The sequence below is a fragment of the Gymnoscopelus braueri genome (assembly GCF_963280865.1).
Source record: "Gymnoscopelus braueri genome assembly, chromosome: 15".
Classification (NCBI taxonomy): Eukaryota; Metazoa; Chordata; class Actinopteri; order Myctophiformes; family Myctophidae; genus Gymnoscopelus; species Gymnoscopelus braueri.
The window spans coordinates 26,002,657-26,015,979 of NC_137620.1; the positions used below are offsets into that span (position 1 = coordinate 26,002,657).

The 13,323-nt window shown below is 45.1% G+C and overlaps 1 protein-coding gene across 3 annotated transcripts in view; it reads right to left on the minus strand.

Moving 5' to 3' along the window:
- svep1 (sushi, von Willebrand factor type A, EGF and pentraxin domain containing 1) overlaps positions 1-13,323 on the minus strand; it is a 115,376-nt gene that overhangs the window by 6,530 nt on the left and 95,523 nt on the right. For all 3 annotated transcript variants that reach the window (XM_080451873.1, XM_080451872.1, XM_080451871.1), the window contains exons 34-43: positions 12,450-12,534; positions 12,089-12,280; positions 10,596-10,763; positions 7,855-8,527; positions 4,922-7,677; positions 3,803-4,037; positions 3,254-3,409; positions 2,237-2,300; positions 953-1,126; positions 397-573 (exon numbers count right to left, since the gene is read on the minus strand). In XM_080451873.1, coding sequence (XP_080307999.1) covers positions 397-573; positions 953-1,126; positions 2,237-2,300; positions 3,254-3,409; positions 3,803-4,037; positions 4,922-7,677; positions 7,855-8,527; positions 10,596-10,763; positions 12,089-12,280; positions 12,450-12,534 — 4,680 coding nt within the window. The remainder of the gene's footprint in view (positions 1-396; positions 574-952; positions 1,127-2,236; positions 2,301-3,253; positions 3,410-3,802; positions 4,038-4,921; positions 7,678-7,854; positions 8,528-10,595; positions 10,764-12,088; positions 12,281-12,449; positions 12,535-13,323) is intronic.

Sequence of the window (13,323 nt, forward strand, 5' to 3'; positions counted from 1 at the left end):
AATTCTTGACAAAGAGAAATACAGCATTCAATATACAACATGACATCTGGAAGACGGAGGAGGAGAGTAGGCAGAAATGTGAGTATTAGAATTTGGCTGTTCAGTCCAACCTGCTTGATTCCTCTGGACTCGCATCTAATCCTCGACTCCTCACTCAGAGGCGGGACTAAGGTGTGAGTGGAGGTAGAGGACACAAGGGTGGAAATGATTGGAATTTGTCTGTAAGCTTCATAAGCGCCAGTGTCCCATTCACTTCCATTCTATCGGAGCAAGGGCGTGGAGCGTTCGCTTGCGTTTGGTGTTTTGATGCAACGCTTTCAACACTCAATGCACGTGTGTGTGTGTGTGTGTGTGTGTGTGTGTGTGTGTGTGTGTGTGTTTGTTTCTGTTTCTTACGTTGGCAGGTGGGGAAAGAGGAGCTCCAGGTGTTCCCACCCATACACACTACCAAAGGATCTCCCAGCAGCATATAGCCTTTATCACACAGGAACTCCACAGCGCGCCCTGTGTTCAGGTTGTGTTCCTGCACCTTGCCATTGGCTATATCTTTAGGGCTGTCACAGCCCTGGACAACTGAAAGACAAGGTGGTATTAAAAGAAAGAATGAAAGAAAGAAAGTGGGAACAAACACTTAAAAAGTTAATTTTGCATTTGAACAGAGGGCTTTAACATAGTTCAGCATTGTTCTCCATCACCAGTACACAGCACTCAAACTGAAGACAAAATGAAAACATTTCACTGAGTCTTAAAATAAAAACAGGCCAAATCCATCCCTGTCTTGTTGAACAGGTTGGATTACTTTGAAAAGCCTACTGTATGTACATTATGCTGTATGAAATGTGCTATAGGCTATATAGCCTACAAATAAACCTGCCCTGCCTGGCCTTACTCAAGTGAATTACTAGGCTGTGCCATTACAGTAGTTTCATCACCTTTTATATTATCTATATACCTTCACATGTTGGTGTAGGTAGACTCCATGTGCCATTGGTCAGACATGTGAGGACCTTTGGGCCAATCAGCTGTAGGCCCGGGTGACACACATAGGTGGCATTGCTTGGGTAGGGCTCTCCTGTAGTCTGGAGCAGTGCATTCTTTACTGAAGGAGGAGGTCCACAGGACAGTGCTGGGGACACAAATGACATGCAGAATAATGGAAGGGATTTGCAGGGTAGATGGGTGTGTCTCTCAAACAGTGCATTCTTTACTGAAGGAGGAGGTCCACAGGACAGTGATGGGGACACAAATGACATGCAGAATAATGTCTTTGCAGGGTAGATGGGTGTGTCTCTCAAACAGTGCACTGTTTACTGAAGGAGGAGGTCTACTCTACGGGACAATGGTGGGTTTCTGGAACAGTTTCCACCTGTACCAGACTATGGAGCAGTTTCCACCTGTCCACCTGTTGAACATGCCCTAAGCCCCGTCTCCATGTCAGTCTTGGCGACGCAGGCCATCACACGCATTATCCTTATCATGTACTGTATATAGACGAATCCAGGGAGCGCTGTCCTGTAGGTGGCGCAACCATTGCGAGTCATGTGTCAGACTCGGTCAGCTGTTGCTGCGCGGTGTCAGTCAGCTGCTGTCACTGACTGCTCACGTTACTCTTTTACCTGCTTTTTACTAACTTTTACTAACACTAACTTTACAAAGATGTACAGAAAATCGGGACGAACCAGTATAGTTTATGGCTGCTCCAACAGCCAAGCAGGTAAAGAGTAACGTCAACAGACGGACAGAACCGCAGCAGAAGCTGATGAGTTTGACACCGCAGCAATGGCGGTGCCACCTACAGGGCAGCACTCCGTGGATTCGTGTATAGGACAATTTGATTTGATTTGAAAATATTTATTTCTAACATGCAAATGAAAAAAATACTGCACATAAGAGAAGGTGATTCTATAACTGCAATTTATATCTGCTGCAAATGTTGTCTCTACTCTCTAGTTAGTCTCTAGTTTGACTATGCATAATTATATATGCTCATATATATTTGACATTGTATATTTGACATTGTATCTTCTTATTATATGACTGTTTACCTTTTTCTTTCTCTATTCTCTATTATATGACTATTGACTAATACTAATTATTGGATTCTAATTTCACCCACCCTCTTATACCTGTGAACCTAAAACTTGTGATGTGACAAAAAAGTTTAAGTTGAGTTGAAGGAAGGTATGGCTGGCTTTGCAGGTTCTACAGGTGTGACTCTTAAAGAAAACAAACCTACCAACACACTCTGGCTGAGTACCACTCCATGTTCTGTCTCCCTGGCAGGTTTGAATGGAGTCTCCCTGCAAGGAAGAGAATACACTGTAAGCCACTATAATCTCTGTGCACAGTGACACGCACCCTACCCTCCTAAGTAGTACCAGGCACAACAGAAATCATGTGATCACTGAATTAATAAATACGTGCTGCACACAAGGAAGCTGTCATGTTCTATAATACATCTCTTCAGTAGAAAAGAAAATTCTTTATAATGTAGTGCAAGACAGCATTTCAGCCTCTGTGTGCGGTGTACTGTAGATCTTTGTTAATGGGAATTTGCCTGCATTCAAATAAAGGGGGGTGAAGTCATGTGGGTGTGGGCATAGCATGAACGCAATGACTCAGCACCTACCACTGAAATCATACACCACTGTTCGGAGCTTTCAGGAAACCATGTGACTTTCAGTAATCTGGTTGTTAGCCAAAGGCATAGCCCTTTAGCCCATCTATTTATCTGTTGGTGCACAATGCATTTGTGGATTTACAGGGACAGAGTAATTAATGAACTCGAAAGGCAATAATAGGATTATAGTGTCTTATTACAAATGAAAGGGAGTTGTGTGGATGCAGTTAACTCCAAACCCTGAATAGATCAGAGAAAATCACATTGATCACTGATTTTCTGAGTAAAAATGTTAAACATTTGATATAAATACAAAGTAGAAATATGTTAGTTAAATTATTTTAGTTTAATGTGCTAGATTTCTGACAAAGGAAATTCAACTTTAAATCTAAATCTAAACATAAAATAAATGTAACAATTTAAACAGTGGAAAGGCAGGTGATATTAATACTGCTTGTATGTACTGTATGTATGTATGCATGTACTTTTTTGTGGTAAATACTTCAGGGTTAGAAGACCTTTAAACTACAGAGTAGACAGCATGGGATCCTAGCAGAGCACCTCCTTTTTTACCACCATACCTAAAAGAGTGCTGTATACAAACAAACAGATCATGAAGTGGGTGACTAGTACCTTCATCTCATAGCCAGGTAGGCAGGAGTACATGAGAATGTCCCCGTAGCCATAGGAGTCTCCCTCTGTGATACCGTGGAGGACAGGTCGTGGCTTCTCACATGCCACCGGCTCACAGGAAACCGTGGAGAGACTGGGAGACCAGCTACCCTTCAGCTACCCACCACATGGCAAACCCAATGTCAACAGGAAAAGTAATCATCATTTATTCACCAAGCTCTTTACCACAAGATTGAGGGCAAAGATGAGAATTCCCCAGAAATGTCAGTTTCTTTATGAAAGTGCTAGCTTAAAATATTTTTTTACCTAAGGGAATTTTACAATGGGATTTCATAAAGTCTTGTGTCTATTTCTACATATCACTATTGATCTGTTTCATTGTCTGTTTCATGTCTATAATGCAAAACGTCAGTACACATTTCATTATCACATGCAATGTTGCATGCATTCAACCAGCACACAGGACGTTTCTCCAAATTCATACTGTGAACAGGACAAACTTGCCTCCCACCACATTCACAACTTCTTATATCATAACCTCTTCCCTACCTGGCACTCTGTTATCGTGGACCCTTTCAGGTAGAAGCCAGGTGGGCATGAAAGCGTGACGGTGTCCCCAACAGGTGTGAGGTCCTCCCCGCTGACCACAAGATGGGGGTGAGGGAGGAAGGAGGGGAGACGACATGGCATGGGACGGCACCGCACGCTGTGCTTGGACCAAGAACCATCACTCTGGCAGGTCAGAGAAGCTGTTTGTGTGGATAGTTCATACCCCTCCTCACATCTGGAGGGTACGAGGAAGAATGAATAAGGAAAAGTGAACAGAAAATTAGAGAGGCGTTAGATAGGATTTCTACAACATTTTAGTGGTAAGCAATCAATACAGGTAGAAGCTAGGTGAGCAGGAATAATACAGGAGTCAGTTTTTAAATGTTTGCAACAGTTCCTGCAAGAAGAGTAAAAAAACTATTAGAAAGTATTCAAAGGCTTACTAGGAAGTTGTTCTTAGCTGGAATAAAGCAACAATGCTGAGATAACTCCTTTAGCAATGTCTATCATTGCTAAAGTAGTTGTGTGCATAGTTGAGCCATTGCAGAACCGTGGTGGACGGTCAGTGATAAACAAGATACTAAACTATGAGATACCCAAAACAAGTGTTGTACTGTACTTGGGAAACTTGACACAGGAAAATATACAAAGAGAAGATATGTACCTAGTCAAAGTATTAACGGCAGCTAGTAAAAAAAGCAATTACAAGGCTATGGTACAAAGCAGATCCTCCATTTCATGAGCAGTGGCTGAGCATTGTGGAGGAGATATTTGTAATGGAGAAACTAACTATGGGAGAAATGGACTGAATATAGAACCAAACAAGGTGACACCATCACACCACTAATAATGACGGACATATAATGACTGGAATATGATGCTTGATAGTGAGAGATATGAACCCCTGCACTGTAACTGTGTGAAAATAAAACTTTAGTAAAAAGAAAAAAAACCCTGGTGGACAAATTTGTGGACAGAATGAGATCCATACAGTACATATTGTATAGAAGCAAAAAAATCCAGAAGTTCTGCTTTTGGTGAGGCAGACTGTAGAGAAACGGGTACTGAGGTTAGACTGAAGTACATATTATATACACACACAAAAAAAGTCATATTTACGTGTAGGTAATCTGGCTGGGGAAGGTGAAGGTCTCTCCAGACACCTGAGTGTGGGGAACAGACGGAGGGGTTCCACAGCTCACAGGATCACAGCTGATCCTGGGTTCTCCCCACCTGCCATCTCTTCCACAGGAGAGGTGTGGGTATCCCTTTGCCTGGTACCCCGGTCTGCATTTGTACAGGACCGTGTCTGAAAAAGTGGCGCTGCCTCCTTGCAGCACAGCATTGGCAACTGTGGGTGGGGACATGGTGCATCTCCCCCGACCACACACTGGCACCCCGGGGCTCCACACGCCTCCGTTTTCACACGTCGCCTGAGAGGGGCCCAGGATCCGGTACCCTTCATCACACCGAAAGTAAACCCGGTCCCCGCAGGCATGGTCGCGGCCCAGGACAGCCCCGAATTTGAGCATGGGCGGAGCGCAGATGCACGGCCGACACTGGGGAACGGTGCCCAGCCACAGTCCCCGGGCAGAGCAGCGCAGGATGGGGACTCCGGCCACTTCGTAACCATCGAAACAGACATACTCCACTATGTCGTCGTAGTTGAAGCTGGAGCCGTTCAGGTAACCGTGGCTGATGTCCTCAGGCGGGTCACAGGTGATGATGTCACACTGAGGTGCCGGTTTGTCCCACAGCCCGTCTCCCTGGCACACACGTACGGGGTTCCCATTGAGAATATAGCCTTCATCACATTCATACTTCACTTCACTGTTGAAGCCATAGTCTGAGCCCACAACGCGACCGTTGCGGATCGATGAGGGTTTGCCACAGTTTGCTGGTAGGCAGACAGGAGACTTAAGGCTCCATGTGCCATCAGCCTGGCATATACTGATAGACTTACCCTGTAAGAGGAAACCAGGCCGGCAGCTCAGTTCTATCTGTTTGTTATAGGTAAACTCCTCCCCTTTAAGAGTAATGTCACTTGGGACTTTGGGGGGACCACAGGTTACTGGTTCACACCATGGTTTATTCCCATCCCACTTGCCATCTGCCTGGCAAGTGATAGTTTCGCTGCCCTTCAGGACAAACCCTGTATTGCATTCGTAATGTACTACCCCTGGATAAACAAAAGAATCTCCGCGAGTGGTGCAGTTAGCAATGACACCTGGGTCACCGCAGGAGATGGGCCGACAAATCGGGGCCTCATTGGTCCACAGTCGACCTGACACACACTGCCTGACAGGCTTCCCCACCAGCTCATACCCCTCCTCACATCCGTACCTCACCACACTACCAAGAGAGGTATCAGTTACATTGATCCAACCGTGTTCTGGAGTCGGAGGTGTTTCACACTCCGCCGGGACACACGAGGGAGCGGTTCCGTTCCAGCCCCCGTCTTCCTGACACATCAGCGTTGTCGGGGCTGTGAGGTCATACCCTTTCTGGCAACGATATGCTATGACCGTCCCATGAAGAAAGCTCATGTCCATGGGTGAGGCTAATGTAGTGCCCCCTATGTCTTTAGAACCAATAGCAGAGCCTTGCCCTGATAGGCCAGTAGTGGGGTCCATGACTCTAACATACTCTCCAAAGTCAATGTGCGGAGGCAGGCCACAGTCTGAAGTGATGCAGATGGGAACAGAACTGGACCAGCCAAACTCCTCACAGGTCAAATGATTCTGCCCCATTAACTGGAATCCAGGGAAACAGCTATAAAAAATAGTAACACCAAATCTGTGATCCTGGCCCTCTACAAAGCCATTATCGATGGGTTTGGGTGGGGTGCAGGATATCTGTACACATGCAGGCGGCTCTAAATCCCACTCCCCATTGGCCAGGCATTTCAGAGTCTCTGGACCTTGGAGACGATAACCACGACGGCAGGAGTAGGTAACACCGTGGTTGAATTGGAGTTTTGTGTAAACTACTTTTCCGTTGGCTATCTCTTTGGGAACAGAGCACTCGATTGGGCGACAAGTAGGCACCCCACCAATCCAGAGCCCGCTCTCACCACAGACAACGGTAGAATTTCCCACTAATGCATATCCGGGCTTACAGCTGTAGAGGCCAGTGTTGAGGTACATCAGACCCTGGACGTCAACTATGCCATTCGAAATCTCCATAGGCTGAGGGCATTCTACCGGGATGCATTCTGGGTAAGGGCTGCTCCACTGCCCATTGGCCAAACAGGAGACTGAGCCCTCTTTCCTTAACGTAAACCCGTCCATGCAGGAGTACATCACCTCTGAGCCAAAATAGGATGGAGCAGAGGACATGGTTGAGGAGGGATCCCCGAACGCCACCTCGGGGGGCGGCCCGCAGAGGACCTGCTTACACACTGGAAAGGTATCGTTCCATTCTTGGGCCGGGGTGCAGCGGAGAGTCTGAGCCCCGTGGAGTACATAGCCATTCTCGCAGGAGAGCTCCACGGTCCCAGAATCAGAATCAAGGCCCTTCAGGACGAGGTGGTTCTCTTCCAGTGGCGGTTCCGGACACTGTACACGTGAGCACCGTGGAGGCCTGGTCTTGTCCCAGTTCCCATACTTCAGGCAGGTCCACACCGCGTCCCCAGCCAGCTCGTATCCCTCGTCGCAGACGTACTCCACTTTCCGGCCCACCTCGAAGGTCGAGCTCCGGTAGCTTCCATGCGCAATGTTGGGGGGAGGGTCGCAGGTTAGCAGGATACAGGACGGAGTGTCCGTGTCAGACCACTTACGGTTGGCCTGACAGACTCGTTCCGGGCGGCCTACAAGTTTGTAGCCGGCATTGCAGGCATATATCACCTTGCTGTTGAAGATGAACCGACTCTTGCTCTGAGAAGGAATAGAATAGGGCAATTCTCAACTTATTTTACAATTCTCAACATTTTAAAGTCAAATGCTATACAAATACATTTAATAGTTTTAAGTCTTCTCCTTAAAATGTTAATTTATCTTACTCACAAGAAATGTTTGCATGCTGGTAAATGAGTACATTGGGCCATATAATACCTGAATGAATCCATCTCTGAGAGGCGGGGGGCTTTGACAGATCACAGGGGAACAGATAGGTAGAACTCCTCCCCACTCTCCATTGGCCTTACAGGTCCTTCTCTTCTCCCCTCGGATCAGGAAGCCTTTGTCACAGCTGTACGCCACCACTGCCCCAAAGCTATAGTTGGTGCCACTAACGTTTCCCCGATCGATGCCTTCAGGCTTGGAACACCTCACTGGCACACAGCCAATGTCATAAGGCGAAGGCTCCCAGTCTCCTCCCATCATGCATCTCAGCGTCGCTGTCGTGTTGAGCATGAATCCCTCCTCACATTTGTAGCTCACTTCAGTGTTACTGGCATACTTGGGTTTGTTGACAGAGTCTAAGATGGCGTGGGGCAGTTCCGGTGGCCTCTGGCAGAAGTTAGCGATACAGCGAGGGACCTCCAGTCCATCAGGGGGTGCCCATACCCCTTGGGCATTGCACACCATCTTGGAGTTGTTGCCGGCCGTGTAACCATCAGTGCAGTAGTAGTTAGCAGTATCCCCATACAGCTGGTGAGTGTCATAGGGCTCGGCGTGGTCGATGGCTGGTGGGGGGCCACAGGACCGAGGGACGCACTGGGCAGAACTGTCACTCCACTGGCCACTGGGCAGACACTCTCTGGTCTCTGGACCAATCAGAGTGTAGCTGTGAGGGGAACATAATATTAGCACAGGAAGCAAGGTCACAACAAAAATAATCAGATGCCATAGAACGGTTCAGCAACCCTTGTAGCTCCGTTGTCATTACAGCGTTTGTCTATAAGGAAAGAACGCTGAAAAATGAATGCTTCAGGGTCCTAGCGCACGAGAATATTTTGGAAAGCAGCGGCACGTCGCCAGAAACGGTATTTATTAACTGTAAAATATATAAATAAATACATTTCCAGAACATTCCTGGTGCTCACGTTAATTTGGCACGATTGACGAGGGCTGACACTGACGAATAAAAATTATGTTTAATAGTGTTTAAAGAAGTTAGTTTAGAGAAACACATTTATGTGTGAAAAATATACCAGTGAAAGATACAGTATATCAAAAACTACTTTTGTTTAATTGAAAAAGTATGACTTCAATACAAACTGACTATAATGGTTATATACTTTTCATATTAATAGTTACATTGAGATGATAATGGGGAAATATTAAACTTTTAACTTGGACTAATAATTCATATTGAATTGTATTGTATGTTAAATACATCCGTTGGACATGCATTCAAGTTCAGCAACATTAGTATGGTTAAGCTTAGGTATGGGTTTAATTAATCAATTGTAGTCCAGGTTAATAGGCACTATTCGTACATTTATATTTAGGAATTAGTTTGATGAGGTTATGGTATATGGATGTTGGCAATAGAATGTACTAGAAGTTATACTGTACATAGTATTGCTCACCAAAAAGAATAACCAAATAATAAATGACTGATTGCGCTTGAAAATCTGTTGTTTTGGGCGAGCAATGTGAGCCATGTGACAAAGTCTAAACTAGAAAAAGTGCTCCTCGGAGCACAGGTCTCCGCCAGGTCAGGTAGGTTATTGTGGCCTCCTGGTGGCGCTATAATAGGCCAAAGTGAAAAGGGTGCCATTTCTTCTTAGGCCTTGCACAGCAATCGGACACTGCATTCATGATTTGAAGCATTTTGTTCAAAAATGTGTTTTGCTAAATTAGACCTGCTGGTGGCGCTATAACAGGCCAATGTTAAAAGGGTGGCATTTGCTCCTCAACATAGTGTGAATGTGCGTCCAAAGTTTGACCGCAATCGGATGCTGCGTTCATGATTTGCGGCATTTTGTTCAAAACAAGGCACTACTGCAAACTTTAGATGTCAATCTTAGCCAATCAGGATGGAATATGAAAAATCAAACACATCCGTCTTGATCACATGACTGTAGAGATCATGTGTACCGATGTGCGTGAAATTTCGATAAAATCGGAAGGAGTAATATAAAAAGATGTGTTTTACATAAGTCGGCCTCCTGGTGGCGCTATAAAAGGCAGATGTGAAAAATGCAGGGCAAAGGTTTTTCCTTGACCTCTAGGGAGTGCGCTTACAAAGTTTTACACAGATCGGTGCAGTTATAGGTCAAAACACAAATCGGTCTGTTATAGCGCCACCATGAGGCTGATTTGAACATTTTCAAGTGGCATTTCTTCCTCGGCCTAGTGGGAATGTGCGTGTGAAATCTCACGGAAATCGCAAGCTGCGTTCATGATTTGAGGCATTTTGTTGAAAACGGAGCAATCCTGCAAACTTTGGAAGCCAACCTTAGCCAATCAGGATGAAATATGGAAAATTGGACAGATCTGTGTTGATCACATGACTATAGAGATACTGTGTACTGATTTGCGTGATGTTTGGATAAAATCTGTAGGAGTACTGTCAAGAAATGTGTTTTGCAAAAAGCGGCCTCCTGGTGGCGCTATAAAAGGCTAATTTGACAAATTTGGGGCAGAGGTTCTGCTCTGGCATCCAGGGAGTGTGTGTGCACAGTTTCGCTGCGATCAAGCCAACGGTGCCGGAGATTAGCTGTACACAAAATGACAGAATGACGGACACACACACGGACACACACACGGACGGACGGACACACACACGGACGGACGGACAGGGGGCAAAACATACTCTCTCGCCATGCCTTTCGGCCTGGCGGAGACAATTAAGCTTAACATTGAGTGTAAAAAATAATAATAATGTGGAATTCAAACACATTTACCCGTCTTTGCAGACATAGTGCACCAGATCTCCCAGAGCATGGTTTTCTCCTGCGGCCACAGCATCTTTTAAGGTTGGTGGTTCACCACACAGGACACTGGTGCAGTGCGGGGTGGGCCTGCTCCACTCCCGTGTCGCCTCGCACACCACCTCCATGGATCCCTGTGGCCTTCACACAAACACACCACTTACTACACTCATCCATGTTCTAATGGCGCTCGACATCAACTGCTGTAATTACACTGTCAGTGAGACGAATGAGGTGACTGCTGAGAGCAAATGGGATTAAAGTGAGGACGATATTCTGAGTCACAAAGTCACATGAACTTCACAATGTCACTTGTGGTGATATACTGTACTGACTTGGCTGGCAGATAGAAGACAACCTCGATATAACAACACATTTAGAGACTATGATAGAGGTTTCACACACACACACACACACACACACACACACACACACACACACACACACACACACACACACACACACACACACACACACACACACACACACACACACACACACACACACACACACACACACACACACACACACACACACACACACACACACACACACACTTCGCCTTTCAGAAGGCTGCAACTTGGCCAGGAGGCTGCAATTCGAAAATGGCCCCTGTCAAAGTCTTAACCTAACAATGACAGCAAAGGTTGATATTGATAAGCAAACATTTACTATATTTTCTATATTGAGTTATGTTTCTGACACAGCTGAGACTTATAGGGTCTGTGACAATTACAATGTCATGTAAATTTAGAGTCACTGGAGGTCCCATCAGAAACTGGGCCTCTGAGAATTCACTGTGAAGTGTTGCATTTGAGGTCATCAGAACACTTAGAGGTCACTGCATATTTATTAGAGGTCAAAGCAGTTTAATTTGAAGCATTAACTTCAAAATACTGCAACTGAACTTTGGTAGAACCCTGGGTTGTATAGCAGGCTGGAAAATAAGTTCCATAAAGAACAATGGCATTCCCGACATTTTGGCCATAGCCTTTATCAAGGTAGCTGGTGCAGCATAACAGCACGAGGAGGCATATGTACCGTTATGCTTTGTTCACATTCGTTTATGTGCTATAAGTGTGGTTTTGAGACCTTTTTCACCATGTAATGATAGTGATGGAACCACCACTTCCGCAGACTCACTGACACAGCAAAGAAGCAACAGACAAAGATGATTAGCAAATATTTGCCCAAGTACTGTAGTCGTACAACCAAAGGTTTTACCAAAGTTCAACATTGTGTTCAAATCGTTTGTCTGACCATCCGTTCCCTATCCATCTATCCGTCTGTCAATCATACCACTTTAGCTGTATTTTATACTTATACTTGTGATATAAATAGCCAATCCACAATTAAAAAAAAACATATTTGAACATTTTCGCCTGTAATGACATGCCTAAATAGGCAGACCAGGGTTAATATGGTTAAGAATATAAGACTCATATCTGACTGTGGTTTGTGTGTACCTGTATCCCTCGGCACAGGTGTATGTTACGGTGGACAGGTACGTGTCTACTGTGAGGGTGTAGTCGGCATGCTGAACAGATGGAGGCCCCCCACAGCTGACAGGGTGACAGGTAGGAGGCGTTCCACTCCACCTCCGGCTAGCCAGACACTGGAACTCATAGGGGACCTCAGGCACAAAGCCCTTCATACAGCTGGGGGTTGAGGGGTGGATGAAAGGGAGGGTGTGAAGGGAGAGGGAGAGACGAACAGAACAGAGGGAGAGATAGTCATGTTCTTTTCTATGACTTAAAATGACTCTTTAGCATCTTCAGCATCATGGATCCATGACACAGCATTGTAAACAGGTGGAAAAAGAGATACCTGTAAGTCACCTGGCTGCCATATGTAAAGTTGGATCCTGTCATGATGGCGTTCTCTGGGACAGATGGTGTTGGACAGGAGAGAGCTGGAGAAGGACACATTTTTCATTTTGGTTAAAATGTGTACATATCTATCCTAATTATTCACTTCTCTTTTTTTCAAGAATTTGTTTGAATGATTTTGGTGACTCGGAAAGTGTCGGGATGACATGCTCATTAATATGTTGCAGGAGATTTGTCGTATTGGTACCCGTACATGATTGCATCAGGTGAGGACACAAGACAAGACAGACAGCTAGAAGTAATTTTGCTAATAGCTGCCTTAATTCCCTGAAAAACTAGCTTTCAATCCTTTGTGAGAGAAAAACAGTTGAATTCTTTTGAAATACTTAATGGAGTGCATGAGGTGTGGTCTGACAATGAAATAAAGTCAACGGTATGTGACCTCCAACCTAAAAGTTTGCTCACCTCTGATCAAAATTAAGAGCCCTTGCATCAAACTAGTTGTGAAACTGCATCCCTTTAAATCCTGTCATGCCCTTCATTGATCATTCATCATGTATTTGTACTTTGTACCTTACGTCACACCTATGCATGGCACATCCAATTGTTGATTTGTTCAATGCATTTACTAAGTGTTTGTATTGGACCATAGTCCTCTGGTGATACGGTTATGTAGATTTGTGTATCATCTGCATAACTATGGTATCTTATTTTGTTGTTTTCCATAATCTGAGCTTGTGGGAGCATGTAGATATTGAACAGTAGGGGCCCTAGAATGGATCCTTGCGGAACTCTGCATGTGATTTTTGTCTACACAGATGTGTAGTTAGTGATAGATACAAAATAGTCTCTGTTCTCTAAATATGATTCAA